General features: G+C 43.2%; 5 protein-coding genes across 5 annotated transcripts; 1 reads left to right on the top strand and 4 right to left on the bottom strand.

The window, feature by feature from the left end:
* Positions 1 to 1,732: 1,732 nt before the first annotated feature.
* LOC133923079 (L10-interacting MYB domain-containing protein-like) lies at positions 1,733 to 2,409 on the bottom strand. Its single transcript, XM_062368532.1, has 2 exons — positions 2,107 to 2,409; positions 1,733 to 2,023 (listed from the first exon to the last, which is right to left on the bottom strand). Exons 1-2 carry the CDS (start codon positions 2,407 to 2,409, stop codon positions 1,733 to 1,735), a joined length of 594 nt encoding a protein of 197 aa, XP_062224516.1.
* A 1,945-nt stretch (positions 2,410 to 4,354) lies between these two features.
* LOC133922140 (uncharacterized) lies at positions 4,355 to 8,922 on the top strand. Its single transcript, XM_062367337.1, has 3 exons — positions 4,355 to 4,667; positions 7,547 to 7,668; positions 7,748 to 8,922. Exons 2-3 carry the CDS (start codon positions 7,549 to 7,551, stop codon positions 8,204 to 8,206), a joined length of 579 nt encoding a protein of 192 aa, XP_062223321.1. The 5' UTR covers positions 4,355 to 4,667; positions 7,547 to 7,548; the 3' UTR covers positions 8,207 to 8,922.
* A 1,491-nt stretch (positions 8,923 to 10,413) lies between these two features.
* Positions 10,414 to 10,881, bottom strand: LOC133923078 (secreted RxLR effector protein 161-like). Its single transcript, XM_062368531.1, has one exon. The coding sequence runs from the start codon at positions 10,879 to 10,881 to the stop codon at positions 10,414 to 10,416; it is 468 nt and encodes a 155-aa protein (XP_062224515.1).
* Positions 10,882 to 12,377: 1,496 nt separating this feature from the next.
* On the bottom strand, positions 12,378 to 13,322 carry LOC133923077 (uncharacterized). Its single transcript, XM_062368530.1, has 3 exons — positions 12,990 to 13,322; positions 12,817 to 12,908; positions 12,378 to 12,711 (listed from the first exon to the last, which is right to left on the bottom strand). Exons 1-3 carry the CDS (start codon positions 13,320 to 13,322, stop codon positions 12,378 to 12,380), a joined length of 759 nt encoding a protein of 252 aa, XP_062224514.1.
* Positions 13,323 to 13,463: 141 nt separating this feature from the next.
* Positions 13,464 to 14,440, bottom strand: LOC133923076 (uncharacterized). Its single transcript, XM_062368528.1, has 3 exons — positions 14,025 to 14,440; positions 13,858 to 13,931; positions 13,464 to 13,717 (listed from the first exon to the last, which is right to left on the bottom strand). Exons 1-3 carry the CDS (start codon positions 14,438 to 14,440, stop codon positions 13,464 to 13,466), a joined length of 744 nt encoding a protein of 247 aa, XP_062224512.1.
* Between the last annotated feature and the right edge of the window lie 11,496 nt (positions 14,441 to 25,936).

Raw genomic sequence — 25,936 nt, 5'->3', positions numbered from 1 at the left:
AAGATGTACTTGAGAGTTTCCGTATGTACCTGACACAAGCTGTCCAAATGATATATATCATACGTATCGAGTTATGCTTTTATTTAATTTCTCCACGGTTTTTTGCCGGATATTCCAGTTTCCAGCAGTGTATACGTATGAAGTTCAATTTTCATTTTTGGAAAAACTACATGACTCTATTTTGCATTAAATAGCTAATTGTGTCTAGTTTTGATGTCTCAAAGGATTCTTTTGTTCAGATCAAAGCCATGGAGATCATTTCGTAGCTAGATTTTTCAAGATTTCATGTCGATTTTGATGTTATTTTTATTGATGTGTTTGTCCCATTTAATCCTGAGCTGTAAGATCTTGTTTTCTTTTCACAGTTTTGCTAGTTTGTGCATGGCTTTAGTCAATGCTTACATCTTTTAGGTACGTAAGTTTGATCTACATAAAGCCTATAAATTGGAAATCCTAGTTGATACCTCTTAGACATTTTATATTAAATAATTCTCTGATCAAATCTCTTATGGTGACACATGAGAATCACAAATTTAATGTTGCATAATTTGAGGAGAAACACGAAAAATCATTTAATCGTGAGGTATAAATACCTCATAATAAAGACATTTAAAACATGAATAGAAGTAATCTAGACGAGCAATGTATCCCATAATAACTTGGGCCAAACGACAACTACAAAAATCCATACTTTGATTGTTAGTTAAGGGCGCGTTTGGTAGGGATCCAGATTCAAGTAGAAACATTTCGGATTCAGATTCTCCTGGAAACGTTTCTCTGATGAATCAGAATCACTTGTTGAAACCATTTGGCTAGCTGTCTAGATTCAGATTCTGGAAAGAGAAGGAAGTGTTGGAATTGACCAACGATATTTGTGATGATTTTCAGTATATTTTAACATGGCAAATGAGGTTAAAAAAATACATGTATCCATAATTATCTCATAACAGAATAATTGGCCCGCTTTTTGACCATTAAAAATATGAGCGGTACCAAAAATACGTGCTTCTAAAATAACATTACAAAATGATAAATTGATCTATGACCTAGATTCCATAATTGCTTTCGCAAGATCATCATGAAATCTGTCCATATTAATGTCATTTGCATTGGACGTAGACGCATTGGATGAATTTTGAGAGGGTTGATGCCTTACATATCTTCGAGGTATTGTGGGCATGTAATCCAAATCCTTATCACATCTTCGAAAATGTTTATCAAGTGCATGATTTTCACGAATGAAGTTATTTTGAGACACATGGTAGCTGCCACAATCATCTATTGTTTGTTCATCAGATAAGTAGGCATCTTAAGAAGTATCCTCCACTTCATCTTCTATATGCCAAAAGTGCACTCAACGACATTACGAAGACTTGAGTGCAAATATTTGAATACCTCTTACTCACTAGAAGGAGCGACATCCCTTCTCCAGTCAGGAACATGGTATCTTTATCTTTTATATGGTGATAAGTATCCTAGTCTGTTTGGGTAACCAGCATCGACAGCATAATATTTTCCTAAATAAACAAGAAAGAAATCAATAATTTGAAAGTAGCAAGAAAGAAAGGGAAGGAAGATAGCAATAAATTTACCTAGAAAAGGTTGTGGAAAGACTTGTATATCATGTTCTATAGCATGATGGAACACCCTGAGTTGTCCTGCCTTCTTGCCATGAACTCAACAGAAGTTGTGGACCTCTCATTTAAGGATACAAATTTACTAATTTGGTCTTTTATCCACTCGCCTCCACTTGTCTTCGCTCTTTTTCCTTGTCTTTGTCGTCACCACAATGTCTCTTGCCTTTGCCCTTGCCACTTGATGTTATTTCTTCTGGCTCACTGTCATCATCTAACTCAGCCTCCTCATCACCACCATTCAAGACACCATTAGGACTTTGAGGAATTAAACCTGATGAAGCACAAAAGTGGTCATCACCTGTATTACGAAGGTCTTCAAACATAATCTTCAACTCATCTTCATTTTGAAGTCTCTTCTCTTTAAACTTGCCACATTCGGGAATTTCCTGAAAACATGTATGTATATGTTATACATTTATTATTGGTCGAAGCATGAAAAGAACAAATAAATTACAGCTTGCAAACTTACTTTTCTCATCTTCTTCCACCTATCGTTGTTCGTGCGAACTGTCCCCTTCTTTTCATCCCAACCTATACTAGTTTGCTTCAACAAATCCTTCCAAGCAGTATATTGTGCCTTCAATTTTGCCCATTTATTCTTAAACTGGCCTCTATTGTACAAAATGCTCGTCTCCTCATGAAACTTGCCAATCACACTTTTGTACCCTACATTGTTCAAATGGGTGCTCGAACTATTTCCACACCTAACTAGTTCAGCAAACAATCTACAAACAACTCTAGTGTTCTCTTCAGACCAATCAGCCTCAACCATCTACAGATCAACATATTATAGCACTTAGCATTGACAAACATATTAAAACAAATTATAACACCATTGTCACTAATCCAATCTAGCACAACGGGCCATTTTGTTTTCATATACAATAGAAGCACAAACTTATCTTCAATTACCAGCACAAGCACAAGCCTACCTTGAATATCCAGCACAAGCACAACAATAGCACAAACTCCTAAGGTTCACTTTTGTATTTTTACCATTCGGCTTCACTCTATAAGGAGAATCATGGAGCACAACACAAGGCAGCGGGCACAAGCACAGGACAAAGCGCCGATTTGCTTTGTCCAACACAATAGAAGCACAAGGCAGTGGTTAGATGCGAACCTTACCTTGGCGAGGGTGGCAAAACAGGCAGCCGGCGGCAGGCCGATGCGGCGGCAGCGGTAGTGACGGCCCAATGCGGCAAATCAATGGCGTCAACACGTGTGTTGCGGATGTGGCGCCTAGGATGGAGTCGGCAGCAGTGCCGGGAGGGAGTTGGTGGGGGAAAAATAACTAGTGGCAGGTGGGTAAATAACCTACAACATCACAGGGAGGTAAAAAATGCGAGCGCTGAATCGGTGAGAAATGGGTTATCGGCTGTTCTAAGTGGCCAGGGATTGTTTCGCCCGATTCTATTAGAAACATTTAACGGTTTTCACTGTTTGGTACATATTCACCAAGAAACAACAAGAATCTGAAATGATGCACACATCCAAACGGGGTCTAAATACCAAGCTTCTCAAGATACCCAGTCTCTACAAAAACCACGATCTGTTTGTACATGCATTCTTGTTGGCGAATTTAGAAAGTGTCCTAAAAATGTCTCACTTTGAGGGGATGTCTAAATTGTCACAAAAAATAATGTCTCTAGCTAGAATACGAAATCCCATATTTTGTATAAAAAATTTAAACTGCCTTTTCAAGGAGCTTTTGCTATAAATATGAAGTTGGAAAATTACTTGCAAAAAGTACATCCAGTTTGCAAGCCCCCAAGAATATATCAATAATTTCTTAAAAGGAAACGTCAATGAAAAACATTAAATAGTATGTTCATATATAATACATAGGTTGCATTGTGAAATATATTATAAATACTTTCCTAAATTTACAAGAAAAATACTATGATTTTAGATAAACATACAAAAAATATTACAAGCGTCCATGCAATTTTCAGGAAAGACACAAAATATAAAAATGGTTATAGTCGAACGTTACATAATCCAATTTCCTCATTATAAAATTGATTTTTTTAAACAAAACTTAATATTTGAAAGTTTAGAAAACTTAAAGTGGCTCAGCAGACTATGCTTTTGTGATCTTCCTAAATTTATACAAGAGTTGGATTCAAAATCAGTTCTTAGTTTGTTAGATTGATATTGAGGTCTCGAATCTCGTTTACCTTCCAGGTAGCTAGTGTCATGAGTAATGACCTTTTCTAAATGATGTTGCACTCAAACTATTATTTCATCCAGAAGACTGTAGAAACACGCTGGGCCAATTCATAACAGCATAATTGACCGTAAGCGCCGTATGCGAACTTTGAGCTACTTCTATCGATTCTTTTTGTTTAAAAAACTTATTTCTTCTAAGGAGCTTCAACTGATGAGTAGTTGGAAGCTAATTCATTGTTGATGTCTTGTTCTTCTTATTAGGGCAGTAGGGTATGGAAAGGTAAAAAATTAAAGTGCTGCTCTGTAGATCTCACTCTAAATTAAAGCAGAAACTGTAGTGCCTTGAAAGCCAACCATTTTGGATGGCTGTGACAACACAGGAGGCTGGGATGGCCTACGTTATCACCACAGCCACTGGAACCTTCAACTTGCACTCACTCAGGTGAATTATTGTCTCTGTCCTTTGCTAATTGTCATGTGCAATCGAGCATCTATAAAAAGAGGAGGAGGGATCCAGGGGCGACACAAGTCTCTGTGCTAGCACTCGAGCAGATAGAAAGATGGAGATAAGAGGGAGCTAACTAGAGAGGAAAATGTGTAGTGGTTGTCGGAGAGAGAGAGAGAGAGAGAGAGAGCTGAAACTCATCAAGGCTAAAGGGAGAAGAGAGAGAGTACAGCCTCACCATATATACACCTCAGATCTCATGTAATTATGTGAGTGTAATGAAGGCTGTACCCTCTCTCTTCTTCTCTTAGCTTCTTGATGCAAAGTTGCAAACACACCTGGAGAGCTCTTGCAGAAGAAAGTTTCACTTCATGATCACCGATCAGGACACACTGTCGAACACTGACATTTTGGTTAGTTTCTTTTTCTTTTGTTTCAAAGCGCTCATAACACACGCCTCATAGGACGAATTCGTACATAAAGACAGGCTGAACTGCATGCTATGCTACGACGTTATTATAATTCTTTTTGTTACTCAGTATACGGATTTATTAGCACTTAGCTCTGCATGCAGTGTATCCACAAGGCTGCATTTGTGTTACTCCTGTCAGTGCTTCTGTTTGTCAACCTAGTACTCCATAATACCTGAATTTCAGATATATCACAAGAAGGGAAAATTTTCTTACCTGCTGTTCCCTCGCCTCACGCCCTCACCTAAAAGGCCTACATTACTACTATTATTCAATATCTAGCTAGTTCATATATCTCCCTGTTGTTTCTATCTTCTTTCACACAAAAAACCTTTTTTTCTAAAAAATTGGAAGTGTATCCGAAAAGTTTTGGGCTGTTTTGACTGATTATTTTCCAAATTTATGGCTGACTAAATTATCGATATGGGCAACACTTCTATCGATTTTAATCCCTGATCACCACAAGAACCAAAAATCTCTCAGCATGTCTGTGACAAGATAGTGGTAGGGTGTAGAGTATGTGTCTTTAAGACACTCATCGAGTAATTGGGTGCTTCATTGCTTAAATAAGCAAGTAACTGCAAATATGGAACCTATAGCACTGGAAGGAACTGGCAAGCCGAATTTTAAGGCTGCATGTAAGATTTCCGATGCATGTATATACTCGCGTTTCCCTTAAATATTGTAACGAAATCTCCATTCTGTATACGTAGTATGATGAATGAATTCTGTATATGGACTGAAGAAACTGCAGTTGTCACCAAGACTAAATTTTACATCCTTAATTAGGGAAAAACATAATATTCAATGCTGAAGCGTGGCTAGATATACAGTTCCTAATATTGTGTTTTTCGTTTTTCTTTACCGTTATAAATTTGTCTTACAATTTATTTTTCATATCATATAAACACGGTAAGACTCTGCCCTACTGTTTTCATTAAAAAAAAAAGCTAAATCTCATATCATCTATCAAGGTTAGATTAAAGCTTGTTATTTCCTTATCATGTTTTGGGAATTATTTTTTAATATTTTATCTCAGATCTCCTAGCCTTCCAATGACTTTTCAGATGTACCCAACTGTTGTGTTACTCAATTGAAATGCACGCGATGGATCTCATTACCTGCTGTCATTTAGGAATTATATCTTTTATCTCAAACCATTTCACTAAAAGCCAGAAAATGAAAGAATTATATTAAGTGGGCCTACAGATATTTGAGAACAACAATACTGTTCAAGTATTCATTTTGCCTATGTGCCTTGTTGTTGGTAAGTACGATTTGTCCCATATTAGTTATAAAGTTGATAAAAAGATGCAAATTGGGAACTGCTTATCAGATCAAATTGCAGAGAGGCATAGAAATATCAGGAGAACAAATAGGAACTGAGCTTTTAGCGATGGACAACATCATAGAGCCCTCTTCAAAGCATTAGGGGATACGCAAGGACCTATAATATTAATGGAACTTGGGCATACATACACAAATTAGGTTTCGAGCATGTTAGTGTTCAAGACCAACAGGTCTCTGGTGAGTCATCACATTTCTTCTCATTGCATACAATGGCCAAATGTTTTGCATTTGTCATAGAATTTCACACATCAGTGCAAGCTGTAGATTTTGGCATACATTAATTGAACTTTGTCACACTTGGTAAAGTACCTTTGCATCTATATTGTCTCGAGGAAAATTGACTTAATGGGGTGTCATGTGCTCATCCCATACTATATATACCAGCCTAAACATTGTGACTCTCCTAGCAACGTACCAACTTTACTGTCATTTTTTCCTTCTACAATTACGCTTACCTGTTCATGATATCCAATTAATGTAGTCCTCAAAAGAAAGAGAACGTCTTCTCAATATATACTAAAGAAACTTTCCGATACTAAAGAAACTTTTTAGTGTTCCACCTTGACTCATAGAATGACACACTACTACAGAACCCCATATAATAGTCGCCACCTTCAGTGCCGGTTCAAAGGAACCGGTACTGAAAGATGTATCAGTGCCGATTCTAAAACTCCCGGCCGCGATCGAGGGCCTGGAGTTAAGAACCGACACTGATAGTGGTATTTCAGTGCCGGTTTCTCTTTAAACCGGCACTGAAAGCCTGCTACAGTATATATAGCCCATCTTCTTCCCCGTCTCGACCCAGAACAGAGCCGCCACCGCCGCAGCCCAGTGTTACAGTGCCTCCTTGCCATTTTTTTGGCGATTCAAGGTTCTCTTTTTTGCGTGGGAGCCTTCAAAATTTGGAGGAGTCAACTGTTTTAAGGTTAGTGAGATCTATATTTCATTTTTGGATAGATTACTTGGTAAATTGCTCTAGGGTTGATGATGGATGGTGCTTGTTCCATGGTTATGGATTTAGAGATGTAGTTGAGATATAATTTAGGTAAATTTTGCAACTTTGTCGTTGTTATATGTATAGAGATGATCTAAATTTGATTCTTAGTTGGATTTTAGTTGTTAGATTTCTCTAGGTTAATTTAGGTGGTTGTTAGTTGGTGTTGAAATTTGAAATGAGCAAGAGTTGTTAGTAGATGATTTAACGAGTTGCAACTTTGCAACTTGTTGAACCATTATTGCTATTCAAAAATTGCAAAAATACCGCTAGAACTGTCATTCGAGTGGCATCCAAAGAATAAAAAATTAGGGAGGTATTTGTAAAATGTCTCTAAAATCTAGCTCTAATTTTCTGGTATGTGGATTGCGTATATTTTTAAAGTCATGAATTTTAATAATAATCCGATGAATTTCATCTGTTAATTAATCAACATACTGAATTTAACATGTACAGTTCATAAAATACTGTGTTGTAGGGATGGCACGTCCACCCACGGGTCGCAATCAGACTCGGCAGCCTTTGGAAGGCGGGTCCCCCGACCCAGCCCAAGTACCGGAAGGAGATGGGCCCTCAAATAGGGACCAATCAGGATGTGAGGTAATTTGATGAATAGGTTCTATATTTTGAAATGTTTAATGATTATAAGTCCAATATGTTTAATTATAATGATTTGCAGATAGACCGGTCATGGATGTACAAGGAACGAGGGCCAGAGTTCATTGTTGGCATCGAGGCTTTTTTGAGGTCTACTGTGGCGTACAAGAAGCCAAAAGGGAAGCGTGACGAGCACTATATATGTTGTTCGTTTGTCAACTGCAAGAATGAGAAGCAGTTTTCAAACATAGAGCAGATCCGTGCACACTTGATTCGCAGGGGTTTTAAGGCTAGCTACACCCGTTGGACTGAGCATGGTGAACTTGCAGATGTTGGGCGTGAAGGGCAACCAACAGTCGAAGGTGACGGAGTTAACGATCCGACGGCTAACGAAGACTTCGATATGTCGGCATTTGAAGATACTTTTGTCGAGAACGATGATCGGGACAGTTTTGTTGGCAACAATGAAGAAGGCATAGAACAAATGTTGCGCGATGGAGAGGGGGACTTCACCATTGAAAGACAACATCAAAAGTACTAGCGCATGATAGAGGACTCTAAAACACCAGTTTACCCGAACTGTAAAGATGAGCATAGCAAGTTGCATGTGGTGCTGACACTGATGCAAATGAAGGCTAGCAATGGTTGGGCCGATAAGGGTTTCAATGAATTGTTAGAATACATCGCTGCGCTGTTTACACAAACATGCCTTAATTTATATAACTGCAATTTATCACCTCCATTAAAAAAAACTCAATTTTGTTTGTAAATGTATGATATTCTAGAGAGCTTGCAGTCCAAACTCTCTCTCTATAACCTTTGACCACTGATGTATGGACTATTTGGATTTTTACATAGATTCGTCATGAAAAATATCCTACAATATTGTAATTTTATAATTTATTATTATTATTTTCATGTAAAAGTTAGCAGTCAAAGTTACATACACCATATTAATTTCAAAACGTCATTTATTTACGAACAGTGGGAGCACATTTTTCCCCTGCAAGGACTCTAAAATACTTGTTGATGAGACATACATGCGAATATCTTTTTTCCCCTTATTCCTCTCCTCCAAATGATTTACCGAGCAGAAAGAACTCTTATCATTTAGCACTAATGTATCACCATGTCGTTGTACATGGCTAGACCTTTTTTGTGCAATGAGTTTTAATTGATCCATTTTTGAATCACGAATTTGCGTCTCATGCAATCTATGAAATCTCAGCTAGCATTGATCTCACTAAAATCAACACTCGTCTCAGACCACGACGCACATGCAAATAAATGTCCAAAGAATCACCATGCTACTGCAATTCCTTGTTTGCATAAGCAGATACAACGTCGTGTATCCTGATAAAATGAAAACAGCATCTTGGTATCATATACATCTTTCTTATTGCCATATTTCTTGTTTTGATGTGTTAGTTCGCGTGGCAGTACTGTGCAAGCAATTTGCAATTTACATATTAGCTATGAGCCCTATTTTGATGCTCATTGTAGTAGTGCGAGGCCAGGAGGTTTTACGAATTTTAGAGAGTACTGGTAAGGATTAGTTCCTCGACTCTAGTTAATTTCATAAAACCTGTGAGCAGCGAATACATTAGCGGAGCACGGAAACTCCTACAAATTAATCGAGTCTACCTTTTTTTTGGTTGTTCTAGAGAAGGAGAAATATATCAGCCAAGACATTGCACGTTTCGATTTCATGAAAATTAATTGCATTCTTACCATCGGCACAACTCTGTTACCACTCTGACAAGAACACGAACCTGTGCTGTAATCGCAATGTAAGGAGTTTTTAGCCCGCCTCCATCTGGTTCAATATAAATATATAGTTTTTTTAGTCTACAAATTCTTAAACATGGGGATTAACATAGTCAGCACTAAAGTGGCTGAACAATATAAACACACAAAAATGTATAATTGGTAGAAAGCTCGAATATATATGTTGGGTCCAACCACTGGATCACGTGCACGACCACTCCGGATTCGTGACAACGCAAGCGACTAGTCTTCTCGACCACCTGAGCGACTAGTTTGAGTGACCAGTTGTATGTCCTCGACCACGACCAGTCTAGCTATTCGCTGTGTACATGTTGCTCTCGATCACACCGATCGACCAGGAACGCTCAGCTATTCCTGAGTCACGTACTACTTAGTGAGAACAAAGTCGCGTATCTCGACGAGAACAATAAAACAAGGCACAAATTCTCTGGAGAAAATTTTAGACTCTATTCAACTCGTGACTTGCATGACTCTGTGTCTTGCTTACAATTTAGAGATTACAACTCATATTTATAGCGTCCTGCTAACTCCGAATCCTAATATGAATCGTGCCATCCCACGATCCGATTCTGACTCGAACTTTGCACACATACGAACGACTCTATAGCCGTATACAAACTCCTTCCTTCCACACTGGTGTGAAACAAGTCCCCGAGGCCTACGACAAGGATTAAATCCAACATACTCCCCCTTAATCTTGTCGTGGGTCTAGATCACGAACTCCCAAAAGATGTCACATGACTGCCAGCTTCACCACCGGCAATACCTTTGTTAGAGCATCAGCTCGCTGGTCTTCCGTGCAGATGAAATCTACCTCAATCTGGCCTTCTTCAACGCACTAACGGATGAAACAAAACTTGGTGTCAATGTATTTACTGCAGCCATGAAACACCGGATTCTTCATCAAAGCAATCGCTGATTTGTTATCAATAAATAATTTGACTGTTTTGGGCTCTTCTCCTACAGCTCCCCTAACAGACTTCTAAGCCACAGTGCTTGGCATGCCACCGCCGTTGCTACTATAAACTCAACTTTACAGGAAGACAAAGCCACCGTTTTCTGCTTCTGCGAGTTCCATGATGCCAAGCTATCATTAATGTAGAAAGCCATACCTCCAACACTCTTTCTGTCATCCATGTCACCAGCCAGATCACTATCAGTGTAGCCGGTGATCATCTCTATTTCTCCTTCTCTAGTATACACAATACCATAATGCACGGTGCCCTTCAAATACCGAAGAATCTGCTTCACTACCTTGTGATGCATCACCGTAGGCATCTCCATCAATCTGCTTGCCACTCCAACAGCAAAAGAAAGGTCAGGTCTTGTATGAAGTAAATACCCCAGGCAACCAATGATGCAATGATACTCAGTTGCATTAACCAGTTGTCCATCTGGATCCTTATGCAGCTGCGCCCTTTGTTCCATGGGGAATTTTGTGGGATTGCAATCCAGCATACCGAATTGACCAGGGACCATCTTCTTGCGTTACCTCAATCCCTAGATAGTAATTGAGCAATACAAGATTGGTCATCTCGAACTCACTCATCATCTGCTGCTTGAATTCCATGATCTCCTCTGGACTTTCTCCTGTCACGATGAGATCATCAACATATACTCCAACAATAACTCCATGTCAACCTATTCCTCTTGTGTATATAGCGTGATCTTGAGCACACTTCACAAATCCAAGTTGCTTTAAGGTTCTATCAAGCTGGATATTCCCAGACCGTGGTGCTTGCCGAAGTCCATACAGCGTCTTGCTGAGTTTGAGCACAAGATGCTCTTTGTTCTTCACTATAAAACCCTCCTGTTGGGTCATGTATACTTCCTCTTCAAGCTCACCATTTAAGAATGCCAATTTGAGATCCAAATGATGAACTTGCCAACCTCGGTTGGTTGCAACAGCAAGGATGACACGTACGGTGTCCAGCCTAGCCACCGGCGCAAACACTTCTTCGAAATTGTTTCCTTGCCACCGCACATAGCCCTTCGCGACCAACCTTGCCTTGTGCTTGATCACATCTCCATCTGAGTTCTTTTCAGTTTGTAAACCCATTTGAATCCAATCGTCTTGTGACCAGCTGGTAGCGTTGTGAGAGTCCATGTGTCATTCTTCTCTATGGACTCGATCTCCGTGGCCATAGCGTCCTCCCAGACTTGCTGTCCAGCAGCCTTAAGATAGCAAGACGGCTCCTCTGTCGCTATGAGCATGGCCTCCGCTTCCAAGTTTTCATCGAGATCCACCCTTGGAGAATCTCTCATGATGTCGTTGATGTGCCTGTAGCGCACAGGGCCCTCATCTGTGCTGCTGCTCCTGCTCGATAGTGGTGTGGCTCGATCATCCATCGGCACTTCAGGTGCTGGCAACACCACTAGATTTGTGGGGGGTTTTGGAGAGACGACTATCGTGCGTGCCGCAGCATGTCTCCTGGTTACTGGCCCTTCCGGCATCACCTCACCGGCCAGTGGAGTCGACGAAGGAGCTTGATCATCATGTGTCGTGGGCGTTGGCACACCTGCCGGACCACCCACGAGTGGCATAGTACCGCCCACCAGCGACTCAATGCTAATTGCCTCCTCAACATCGAAATCAGACGGTTCTTTGTCACATATTCTTGTACACCAGCTCCATTCCATGCTTTCATTGAATTTAACATCATGGCTTACATGAATTTTCCCGCACCTTGGATCAAAGAGACGATGCGCCTTACAGCCATCTTCGATGCCAAGATACACCATCGGTTGGCTTCGGTCGTCGAGCTTCTTCAAAAATGGTGTTGTCACCTTCGTGTGTGGAATGCAGCTGAACACATGAAGATGCTACAAATGCTGCTTCCTTTCATTCCAAGCCTCGAATGGGTGCGTTCATCCAGCGCCTTTGTCGGTAGACGATTCAACAAATACACCACGTGCCGCACCACCTACCCCCAAAACCTTCCAGTCACGTTCATGCTCTTGAGGAGGGACCTCGCCATCGCCATCACGGTCCTATTCCTCTGCTCCACCATGCCGTTTTGTTGTGGGGTGTATGACGCAGTGAGGTGCCGTTTGATCTCGGCCTCCTCGCATAACTGAGTGAACTCAACAGAGAGGAATTTGCCACCGCGATCAGTCCTCAATGTCTTGATGCGTTGCCTGCTCGTGTTCTCAGCCTGCAACTTGAACTTTCTGAACATGGAGCAAGCTTGGTCCTTCGACTTGATCATGAACACCCACATCCACCGTGAGTAATCATCAACAATTAACATGAAGTAACTATTACCGACAAGAGTCGAAGGTGTGATCAGCCTGCAAAGGTTAGCATGTAGCAGCTCTAGTGGCTTCTCCGACCTGAAATTTGCTGCTGCCGAAAACGGCTACCTCGCCTGCTTTGCCAGCAAACACCTTTGACATAACTCATTCGGGTGTGTGATTGGCGGCACTCCTACCGCCATCCCCTTGCCGATGAGCATCTTCATAGCAATGAAGTTGACATGTCCGAGTCTCGCATGCCGCAACCACGCTAGGTCTTGAAGGCTGGTTAAGAGACATACCGGCATTGCTTGGTGCAGCTCGATCTTGTAGAGGTGATTTGGAGTTCGCCTCACTTTCATCAGCAACTGTGTAGGACTATTATCATACACACGTAGATGTTCAGCATCTATGATCACCTTTTGTCTGACTTCGGTAAGTTGCCCAAGGCTGGTGATGTTGCTGCACAGTCTTGGAATGTAGTAGACCTCCTGCAACAGCCACTGGTCGCCGTTCTTACAGCTAAACACAATAGACCCTAAGCCCATGATCTGTACCGTGGAGCCATCCCCAAACTTCACCTTGCCAATGACACCTTCGTCCAGCTCTCTGAACTTCTCTTTGTCACCGGTCATGTGATTACTGACCCTATTGTCCAGGTACCAGACCTCAGAGATGGAGCCTCCTTCCGTTGTGTCGCGTAGTTCCAGCTTCAATTTCTCCTCATTCAACAGCACAGCTCCCCGCTGGTGCTACTGTTCTTACGCTGGCTTTTCTTACACCACAAGTAGCAGGGTCGGCTCGGTGTCGTCAGCACGAGTGAGATGTGTCTCCTCTTCCTTCTTCTTTAGTGCATTGCACCCATTCGCATAGTGCCTCATCTTGTGACAGTTGAAGCACTTGATGTGGCTCTTGTTGCGGCGACTGCTGCCCGAGCCGCTCTCCTTGTCATTACGCGACATCCCACTGCGACCACCTCTGTCACAGCCTCTGTCGCGTCCACGACCACCCTGGTCGCGGTTGCTGCTATCTGCAGCAAGGTGGGATTTGCCCTTGTTGCTTGATGAGGAGTTGCCACCATCCTTCTTCTATCATGTCTGCCACTCGGCCTGAGTGAACAGAAGTTGCCTATCACCGATGCTATTTCCACCGGATGCACGTGATGAGTACGTTCTTCAAACGCCTTAAGACGCCCCACTACTTCCTTGAACAACATCTTGTCGAGGTCGTAGAACTGCTCGATTCTAGCGATCACACTCAGGAATCAATTCGGCATGGTGTCGAACAACTTTTTGACCAATGCAGCATCGTCGAGTGTCTCCCCTAGGTTTGCGTACCTGACGGGCATGCTGTTGATCCTTCCGGCGTACTGGTCTGGGCTCTCTCCCTCCTGCATGCACATGGCATTGAAATCGCTCTTCAACGTTAGAAGTTGCACGTTCTTAACATGATCCGCGCCAACGAGCCTTGTCTTGAGACAATCCCAGACCTTCTTCGCAGTTTTCTTCCTTGCCACCTCCATCAGGAGATCCTCCGGGAGCGCTTGAAAGAGATGTGATCTCGCCTTCTTGTCCTTCTTCTCGTCGACGGCCGCATCGGCCGCTGGCTCGACTGCCTCCCAGACGCCTTGATCTTCTATCATCGCCTTCACGTGAATCACCCAGCTTGTGTAGTTCGTCGTCATCAACTGCGGGTACAGGAACGGCCCACCACCGCTCTCCCGTGGCACCTCGCCTTGAGGAACGATCGACATCTTCACGGTCAGTGCTACGCACTACAAGCTCTGATAATAGATGTTGGGTCTGACCATTGGATCACGTGCGCGACCACTTTGGATTCGCGACAATGCAAGCGACCAGTCTTTTCAACCACCCGAGCGACCAGTCGTACATGCTAGACCACGACCAGTCTGGCTATCCGTTGTGTACGTGCTGCTCTCGATCACACCAATCGACCAGCAACGCCCAGCTATTCCTGAGTCACGTACTACTCAGCAAAAACGAACTCGCGTATCTCGACGAGAACAATAAAACAAGGCACAAATTCTCCGGAGGAAATTTTAGACTCTATTCAACTTGTGACTTGCACGACTCTGTGTCTTGCTTACAATTTAGAGATTACAACTCATATTTATAGCGACCTGCTAACTCTGAATCCTAACACGAATTGTGCCATCAAACGATTCGATTCCGACTCGAACTCTGCACACATACGAATGACGTTATTGCCGTATACAAACTCCTTCCTTCCGCACTGGCCTGAAACGAGTCCCCGAGGCCTACGACAAGGATTAAATCCAACAATATATGTAGCATGACAAGTCAACGCTATATATTATGCACGGATCAGTTTGTTGTCAAACCAATCATTCAATTCGCATGTTTGACAATGGCAAGGTGTTCTTCAATTTTGGTAAGAACTGAGAAGAATTTCTTTTTATTAGATGACACACAATTGACGATCTTGACTGGATGGTTATCATGTGCACTTTTATGCTTGATCTGATTAGGCCCTTTTTTTTCAATATTATGTATATCGAAAACTGTGTTTTTCCTTTGCAAGCAATATCAAATGGAGGTTATTAACCGCATGGGGAGATAGGAATGAGGTGAAACAAATACATGCAAATAAAAGAAACTCACGTCACGGGACTCCTGAATTTCTTTCTTTGAAAGCAGAAAACTCCTAAATGTCTATCATACTTCTGGTCACTGTAATTTGGAGTGACAGACGATGAACAGTAGCATGCTGAACATGTGCTTGTTGTTACTATGTTATTGTACCAAGGCAACTATAATATTGTCTGAAAGAGCTATTGGAATATGGCGATTGTCAATCCCAAAATTAACCAATTGTTACACCAGCCTACAACTTAAAAAAAAGAGCACCTAGGAGGAGGAGGTCATCCTCTGGGATTTCATTAAGAGAATACCATATCTTGAACCCGAACCAGCTCAATAAGATCGTGCTCAATTGACCGTTAGCACCGTGAGAGGCTTAACACACCAGCCTACAACTTTGACCATAAGTTTTTTGTTTAGTAGCATGAGTAAATCATGAAACCACTTCTCCAACCGTGTCGTGGATGTCTGGTTGAGGGGGGAGGGCTTAGAGCTGTGCCACCTGTGAGGTACCACCGAATTCAACCCTAGCCGGCAGCAAAATTTGTAGAGTTGTGGGAAAAAATGCCTTCTTTAACGAAGGGGGGCTATAGTAGTGACCCTTACATCTTTTTTTTTTTACTTCTCAAGCCCTAGCTGGCATCAACGGTCAAGCTTAGAATTTCTAAATCAATAAAGATGTCCAACAAACATGTCGATATATAGCTTATTTAGTTCATTACTACAGAAACTATTTCTAAAGCCGGTTCGTAACTGGTTTTCACATGCGTTTAGCGCAACCGCTTGTGATCTAAGGCATGTGGAAATGAACGATTTACACAGGCGTAAAATAGACTACCTGTGAAAATCTATTTCCACAGACGGCGCCTTAAGATAACCGCATGTGGAAATGGTTTTCACAAGCGGTTCTCTTAAGGAGCCGCCTGTGGAAAACGATTTCTGCAGGCGGTTCCTTAAGTAAACCACCTGTATAAATGGTTTTTACAGGCGACGCACTTTAGCTTCCGCTTGTAAATAGATAGATTTCCACAGGCGGGTTACTTTAAGGCTTCACCTGTGGAAATAGATTTCATTAAAAAAATAATAAGCATATATTTTTATTCCCTCCAGATTTCAACACATTTCAAACATCACATATTTCAACAGCATTTGAATCTAAAACAAGTCAAATATTTAACACAAGTACAATAATATCCACAAGTACAATATTTTTACATCAAAAATCAATTTACATCACAAGCCAACATCACTAAGAGTCTTTCCTCTCCCACTCACAAAGCCCCGGATGGCTAGCTAATTCGCCTCCGAGATCAAAGAATCTGCCATTCTTGTGGATGACTTCGTGCAACTTTGCAAGTGGAAGATCACTGGCAGGTATCACATCACCATGGCAGGACTTCTTATCTTCTTCTCTGCTTTGGAAGAAATGTCTTCTTCGTCACGACTAGCATTACTCTTCTTCTTCTTCGCATTGGCGGAAGCATCTTCGTCCTCACAATCATCATTCCCTTATATCGACACATTGGATATCTCTCCAAGGCTTCGTACTCTTTACGGTAGAGGATACAATGGTTCATACACACATGTATTTTTTGCACATCCAATGACAACGGGCAGATAAGCTTCTTCGCCTGATAAGTGGTGGTGGGTAAGGAGTTAGGTTTTAAAAGTATGTTTGCCAAGAGACTCAACAGATCCGAGAAACTCTTGTCGGACCATACATTGCTAGCCTTCAACCTTAGAAGTTCAAGCACCGAATGCAACATCGTAAACTCCTTATCACAACCCTTCGATTCGTCGTACAAAAGATCCTTCGATGCCTTCTATAACACCTCAAAATTATCTAAACCTCTCATATCCATTAAAACATGCGGTTCTACATGGCGCAACATTTTCTCCAGATCAAAATTAGTATCATCATCCATCATAACATCAGTGTCGCCTTTCACTACCTCATCATCACCATCCCCTTGATCAGCAGCGATGTCGTCGTTTGGTTCTCTTGCATGTTGTTCATCGTGATTGGACTAACATGTGTAATCCTCGACAAAACCTCTCAAGATCAAGTGTGATTTAATTATGCTTGATTTGTCCCATAATTTCTGGTTCTTGCAGTCAGAACATGGATGTCAGTGTATTGAGTAAAGGGGTACCCTGGCTAACAGGCCTCACGAAGGGTGTAAACAGCTAGGGGAACATGCCTCCTAAAAAGATGATCGATCGTGCGACCAGGGAAGGGTTACCACGAACAGTGCAAGGCCTCCAGTGACCAATCTCGCTAAGCCTACACATAAACCCGTAGCCAGCCCCACTGGTCACAGGACCGGATTAGATGCAACCCATCCGAAGTGCCTTTATTTGGCACCCGCTCGAACGCTTCTCTTCACCAGGCACGGCTCCGGCGGATAAAGTCGTGGGCGGTGCAGGGGGCGTTGTCCTGTCCCTTAGCATTAAAGGCTATGGAGTGAGACTTTACAGGCGACGCAGCGCCGCACGACAGATGAGACGTTGTTAGCCACCCGGCAAGGCAAGTGGACGGGAAAGGCGCAGAAAGGCAACTGTTCCATCCCGTCGCATTAAATGTGGTGAGGTAGGGCTCTATGGGCTAAACACGATGGCGCACGACAGCACGACATACAATGTCGTCAGAGCAAGTTGGCATACCTGATCCTCTGTAATGATGATTTGAGTTAGATATTAGAATGAGTAGAGGCCATCTATGTGAGGTCCACATGTAAGTTCTCCCCTGCCTACTATATAAAGAGATGAGGACTCCGTTTGTAAAGTAGAGAAATCAATTCTGGCAAACTGCTAGAACACCATCTGTAACCAAGTGAGATCTACGATAACACAAACATCCGCCATTTACACACACGGTCCCTGAAATACCGTTCACGCACCCACTGTTCAGCATACCTCGGAATCACTGTCAGGGATTCACCCTCGACAATGGACAATATATTTCCTTTGTCTTCTTAGTCAAAGCGTTCGTCTCGGTAGCTTCAATAAAAGCAAAGAGTATGATGTATATTTTTCCATACCTTGGTGCATCGCATCCATGCTTTGTCCATCCCTAACTTCATTCACAGAATTAGATACATTAATTAATTAGTTAATAAGAAAATTATAATTTAAAAAGTTTTTTTAAAAATGGAAAATTTAGGCATGTTATGATTATATTATGTTTACGCAATTGAATCTACATTGGCGTAAATTTATGATTGAAAATAATGTGAATTCATTACTCTATCCCTCTACATCTAGATCTAGATAAAAAAAATCCCCATTCATGATAAAACCTCATAGAGGCTAAAAAAACATCAAATTGAAGCTGCGTTTTTGAGATATAATGCTAGAATCATATGAATCTACATAATTGAATCAACATTGCCACAAATTTAAGCTAATTCGAGGATCTAAATGGCTAGAACCATGAGTATCTCTAGAACCTATTCAAACCCTAAATAAGCCATAAATCTAAATCTAGACTTCAAAAAGATGCTAGCTAGGGATGCGATACTCTTGCCTTAGATGTCTTCTCCATGGAATTGAAAAAAAAAACCTTCCCCCTTTATTTTCAAATTTCATGATCGCCTTTTGAGCTCTACTGTTCGAACAACACCGAGCTCGGTTTGAATGGAGCTCCCCGCGGACAAGAACTATTTATGGAGATATTATCACAAGCGGTTCATATAACGAACTGACTGTGGAAAATAATTTACACAGCCGGTTCTTTATGTGAACTACTTGTAGAAATAGACTCCATTATCACAGGTGGTTCCTTATGAACCGCCTGTGGAAATGGTTCCACAGGCGGTTCCTTATGTGAACCGCTTATGATAATTGAGCTATTTTTACAGGTGGTTCATATAAGGAACCGCATTTGAAAATTAATTTTTACAGGCGGTGCTAGATCGCATGGGCCCTATTCTACTATTCAGACGATTTGTTATATAAACCTCCTATATAAATGAATTCTAGATGTTTCTAAAAATAGCTTTTGTAGTAGTGACTTCAGGTTTGAGAACGTCTAATAGAAAAATATTGTAGTGGAATGTACGTTCTGAAAAAAAAAACCTAAGATTGGTCACACCACAAGTAGGCAGTTGTCTATTTTTTTTTCCTTTTAGAGTGAGTAGGCAGTTGTGGAGTTTTTTTAGTATATTTTTTTATTAAAAATTTAAATAAATAGATTTCTCGTAGGAAAAATTGCAAAACTAGACGCCTACAGCCCCCAGGGCTGTAGCCCTCTGAGAGGGCGGTTAGGCCACCTAACCGCCCCCTGAGAGGGCGGGAGGCCTAACCACCTCCTGAGAGGGCGGGTACGGCCTGCCCGCCTGTGACCGGCGCCTTACCGCCCCCTGAGGGGGCAGGTAGGGGTCCTTACCGCCCTCTCAGGGGGCGGTAAGGGGCATCCCGCCTGCGCCGCTCGGCCTCCACCCCCCTCCAGTCTCTTCTATAAAAGGGGCTAAAATTAGCCCAAAATCCCATTTTATTCAGAAAAAAGAAAAAGTTGTGGAGAGGGAGGAGAAGAGAGGAGAGGAGAGGAGAGGAAGAGAGCCTGGCGAAGCCCTGCTGCATTTGAGCTGCAGATTTGAAGATTATTTTTGGGTAAGTCCTGCTGCATTCAGGAGGATGAGGCTAGCCTGGACGCCGCATATGACCTCGTTTGTGACTTTTTCGGGGGTACACGTGACTATGATGTCCTCCAGCGGTCCCAGGTACCTAGTGCTCCCCTTCGGACACAGCCTACGCAGGATAAGGCCTCAACACTGGTGCTCCCTGCTTGGCCTACCAGACAGGTCGGTCCACCCGACCCCCTCACCTACTCCAGGGGTCACGTGAGGGTTAACCAGCGGTATCGGGACCACAATGGGGGGCACAGGCGACGGCAACGGGGGAGGCAGCAATAGAATTTTAGATTTTATGTAACTTACATATGCATATTCGCTTCGCGATGTACTCCTACGTATTCAGACACGTTTACTCTTTATGGTCCATTTAGCATGTCGTAACTGCATTTCGTATTCCAAAATGATGGCATCCTAGTTGCATTTCTTAATCCGACACGACCACAAGCTACATTCTATCGTCGTCATTACATCTTACAAAGCAACTTATGCAACGAGTGATACCTCACTTACTCTGTTGGGAGTGTAACTTTAATCACGAAGTGACCATACTACTGATCTTTAACCATGATATGACAACACATGCCTCCTTGCGCAGGCTTTAGACAAGAAGTGACAACACTACCCAGCTTTTTTCAAATAATAAATGACAACATAGGTACCAATAAATGTGAAATCTCTGACCATCATCAATGACACAACTTTCCCATTCTTCAAGATAGAATCCGATGCTCCTGCCACCAGCTGCGCCCCTGCACTCACTCCTTTCTTCAAGAGCGAATCCAATGCTCCTGCCTCCCCCAACCATAAATAGCCGAATCTCCTTACGTTGATGCACCACTCATTTCTCAGATCTCTCAAGTGCAATGTCTTCCTCAGCTCCACCAAACCCACCAAAGAAACATTGGGGGACTACCGTACCTTAAGGTCTCGAACCACCAATGTGCTTCTGTGGTGACATTTGCAAGCTCTGCGAGTCGCAGGACATCTCATACACCTATGGGCTGCGCTTCTTCATGTGTGCCAACTACGAGTATGACAAGCCTCAATATGCAACATATGAGTATCGACCGGTATAACAACAGATATCAGCCTCATCTCTTCCGATTTCGTACCCTGTTTTACTAACCGCTCATCTTGTTCTATTTGTTCAGTCCCCTCCACCGCTCTGTAATTTTATTTAATGGCTCGACAATGAGCAAAATGACGCACAGAAGCAGTGGGTCGACATAAACATGAGGTGGAGAAGGGAAGCGTACGCACGTTGGGAGTACGAGCAACAGCAAGAGGAACTTCGCCTTAAGCGGGAGGAAGAAGAGCGCATGAGGAAGGTGGCGCACGACCGTACTGTGGCTCAGGCTCGGGAGGCTGAGAAGGCAAGGAAGCGGGAGAGAGCCCGCCGTGCTAAGGCGGTAGGTCCCGATGCCCTCTGAAAGGGAAAATATCCTAGATGTACTCAGTAGAGAGTATCTAATGTAACCCGACATACTTTCACTCCCTAATACATGTTATGATTAGGATCGACGCACAAATAAGTAGGTCTTAGTACGAACCGTACATGCCACATTCGTTTTCTCGTCGTGTCGTCGTGGTTACATTCTTATGTAATGTTTTCACCCTATGTTTAATACTATATTTGTCGTCGTTCGCACCCCATACCCACGTAATATGCTGTGAGTGCTAATTACTGATTTTTTATTCTCCAACTATTACATAACCTACTGCAAATATTAATTCCAAATTTTCTTAAAGCTCTTTTTTTATTTTTTGAATTACACAAAATTTGATATTTTTGGGAAAAAAAAGGCCCTAACCGCCCCTTCAAAGGGCGGCAAGGGGGCTAACCGCCTTCTCTCGGCGGTTAGGCCTCCCGCCCTCCCAGGGAGCGGTTAGGTGGCCTAACTAGCACCTAGTTTTACAATTTCTCCTATAGAGAATCTATTTATTTAATTTTTTAATAAAAAAATATAAAAATAAAAAAACTCGGCAGTTGTGTATCGGGAGGGCCATCATCCACTTCCCGAAGCGGCCCAACGCAAGGGCAAAACGTACCGGGCCATGAGCCCGCAGTCGATCGGGCAGCTCCGCACACGGGCCCGTTGGGTATTTGCGTGGAATAGTACCTGGAAACCAAACCGACAGCTGGTGATTCATTCATCGCTGTCAAACCATCCTATTCCTGCATCAGGCTGCCGGCGCCCGATCGCAAATAGCACGTTGCCGCCGCGGCTCGCCGGTGATCCACTCGTACTCCACACATACATTGCACAAACATGCATGAGTCATCGAACCTTTTGAGTTTACCCCAGGGCAGGGTGCAGTCCAGATTTCGGTGAACTTATTTTCGTGGAAGTGACTGTCATAACTAAACTTATTTTCATGAGAGAGAGAGAGACCACACGGCAACCCGGTAGTCAGCGAATTGATTAGGAGTCGCTGTCCAGGTTGCTTGCTTTGCTCCTTATCCTCAGGGAAACGAAACGAAAAGCACCTCTGCAGTCTAGTCAAGTGCCACAAATCGCAGGCACATTATATTTGACGCGCTTTGGCGTGTTCGCGTCCTGCGCTCGGCACTGCATCAGACTGAATTGTTTGGCCGGATCAGATTCCAGAGCACGCACGCTCAGTCATTGTCCAGCGTAAGATCGACCAACTGTGCAGCAGCATATCCGCTTCAGAAAATAAAAGGAAAGCATCGTAAGCGTGAAAGTATGGTGTGTTGAGTAAGAGATGGTGTTGTCCAAGCAAGTACGACAAAAGTTTCTTTTAAGGAGAAGATTTAAGTTTAGAGACGAAATTTAAGAGTAATGAACACTACAAATATATTGATAGTAAAAATATAGACTGGATAGGAGAGTATCACAGGAAGACTAATGATTGTGCTCATTTGTGTTGTGTTGAGGATGCCCTCCTGCTTAGATGACCATGACCCTTTATTTATAAGGTTGGGCGTAACATAGCGTACAAGTTACCGCTATGTGCAAAATATCTAGGATCAGACCGAGTTAAATGGCATTATCCTGTATAACTACTTTTTACCCTATATAGAAGATAAATATCTACTATGATAACTATTATGATGCCTATACCCAGAAGGGTGAGCCGGTCGCCAATTGCGGTCCGGCGCCGTGATGTCAGGGGTGTCAGAATAACCTCCATTATACTGAGGTGTTAGAGCCCACTAGCCTAGGTAATTAATGCCGGTCAGTTCCTTGCAGGCAAAGAATGATCGGCGTTTCTCTCCTGGCATATTTTTCTTGAGGCCCGATGGTCTACCCCGTAGCCTTTGGGAAGCCTACCTGAGCTCCGGAGATGGGGGCTCTGGGGGTATGGCTTCGGGAGATGGAGATTTCGGGAGGCATGACTTTGGGAGATGGAGGCTTTCGGAGTTATGGCTCCGGGAGGTAGTTACTCCGAAGCCTGGAAGTCAGAAAGTGGTCTTCGTGAGGTATGGTTCTGGGAGATGGAGGCTTCAGGTGGTATGACTCTTGGAGATGGAGGCTTCCGGAGTCATAGCTTTGGGAGGTAGTTACTCAAAAGCCTGAAAGTCAGAAAGCGGCCTTCGGAAGGTGTGGACCCATAGGCAAGGGCCAGCAAAGCCAAGGGGCCGTTGGAGATCCTTAACAACAACCCCCATCAGTAGCCCCTCGCGAGGGCGGCCAGCGGAGCGGTTGAGCCCGTGATTCTTTTGGGGCAGGGCCTTTGGCAGTCCCTGTCTTGCTGTCGATGACTCATGGTCCGTAATATCGCTTGGCTTGCCTGGGAAGATTCGACCCACTTGATTTGAACGGTCCGTTTGATGACGCGAGTGATAAGGGGCATTGAATGCGCCCTGTGAGAAGGGCGTGACTATGCCTTGTCAGGCGAACATGGGACACGTGGCATCCTGTGATTAGGGGGTCGAGGGGGTGGTTCCGCTTCCCTATGATCGTGGCCTGGCAGACTAAGGGATAGGGCATACGCTTGTTTTTCTAGATAGGGGGGGGGGGGTAATCTCTCCCTTACCTTCATAAGGGGAGAGATTGCCCTGAGCGGCCTCTTTGCCCGCGTCTTGTTCTCGTCTTTCCTTGGCCTCCAGTTGTCCTTGCTTTGCGCGTGTGTCTATCGATTGCTGCTCTTCTTTCTTCTCCGTCATCCAGCGCCTTTCGCTATCTTCCTGTGATCTGTATGGCTGGCTCGAGTGCCCTGAGTGGAGCAGGAACTCAAGCGGCGAGGGAAACCGCTGGTGCGGCTGCGGCGGGGGGCCCTCAAGTGGCACCGGTTCACCCATTGTTGATGGGGCCGTCGCCTGGGGTGGAGATCCGCTGCGCCAGCAGGAGTCATCATCAGTAGAACACCGTGCTGGGGGTGTCTGCCATCGATGACGAGGAGCTTGACCGGATGGTCAGGGAGGGGAAGATTCCCTCTAGAGCCGTTGTTCGACCTCTACTGGACGAGGAGGTCCTGAAGCCTCTAGCCCACGAAGTCGTGGTGTTCGAGGCTTTCTTCGAAGCTGACTTGGGCTTTCCGTCGGTGCCGCTGCTCGAGGAGGTGCTCCGCAACTACTATGTGGAGCTTCCGCAGCTCCATTGTCACGTCTCAATTTCTTAATCACACATTTAAGCAAAATTATACCTCTTAAGCATTATGCTTAAATTTTACGTAATGGTAATCCAGAGCGCTAATACACTTTATTAATAATCATTTGGATAAGAGAGAAGGTTGGGGGAGAAAATAATGGAAAATGCATTGGAAATACCTATTCTCTCTAACATGTGGGCCCCACATATGGCTCCACTCCTCACCCACTCCCTCTCTCAAGTGGGCAGCAGCCCACCTACTCTCTCTCTCTCCTCCCTTACTCCACCACGTCCTCACCAAGTGTAGCATATCTGCAACTCTCCCTCCCCCTCTCAGTTAAGCTCAAGCACTCACTCTCTCTTTTCCTCCAAAATCTGAGCTCAAGTGGAGGATTCAAGGTATGCATATGGTACCATTGCATTCTCTAGCTCATAAGCTACTCATCCATCCAATCCATTTTCATTTTCGTGGAGGAATCGAGTAGTTCTTGAAGTTCTTAGCATCCTTGAGCTTTTTGAGCAAAAATGGAGTTTTGGTCAAATCTGAGCTCTAGAGTCGTGTTGGTAGTTGATGAATAAGTTCTAGCACCCTTAGACTATCCCTAACATGTTTTCTTTAGGCTTGAAAAAGATCGCAACTCGAATCGACCAAAAATCCACTCGAGAACAGCTTTTTTGGCTGATTCGGATACTCCGAACTCACCCCGATACCCCGGGTTCAGTAGATTTTGTTCAATGAATTGTGTTCAAAATTGGTTAGGGTTTAGAGTGAGAGTTTGGTTTCGGATCCTTTGAATAGGGCATGTACACTTTTGTGTAGCACATATTTGTAAAATGAGTCATAACACCCAAGTGGAAAAATCGTGAAGAAACCAAGTCTGTATAGCTCGAATTATCTGAACAAGCTCGGAGACTCCGGGTAGTTATGTGATCGTGTAGCCAAGATCAACGTTTGGAACCTCACTTGGAGTGTTCATTATATCCCGGATAGTTCGAACCAACCCAGAGGTTTCAAGTCAAGTTAAAATAATGCTAACCGGAAGTCTTTCTCGGAGGATGGCCCGGATACTCCGGATGCACCCGGATACTCCGAGCCAGTCAAATAAAAAGCAGTAATAGAGCGCCTCTCCTGGAGGGTCACCCGGAGGGTCTGAGCCTAGATACTCCGAACTAGTCCGGATACTCCAGATGACTTTTATTTTCCGGTTTTCATTTAGATCGTTTAGTATTGCATTGATTCTTATATCTTATACTTCTAGCATGTTGTTAAGCATTGTGGCATGTATTATTGCACTTTATTCATACTCATGGCATTGCACGTGTTATTCTTTTTAGTGAACATCAAGCTGGTGATCCAGGAGAGCGAGGGAAACTTTAGGTAGCCACCTAACAGCAAGGCAAGCATCTATCATATTGAACCCTGTCAGTTGAAATGAAT

Source organism: Phragmites australis, chromosome 6 (assembly GCF_958298935.1).
Source record: "Phragmites australis chromosome 6, lpPhrAust1.1, whole genome shotgun sequence".
Classification (NCBI taxonomy): Eukaryota; Viridiplantae; Streptophyta; class Magnoliopsida; order Poales; family Poaceae; genus Phragmites; species Phragmites australis.
The sequence above is the reverse complement of the archived record's forward strand: the minus strand, read 5'-3'. Positions and strand labels throughout refer to the sequence as shown.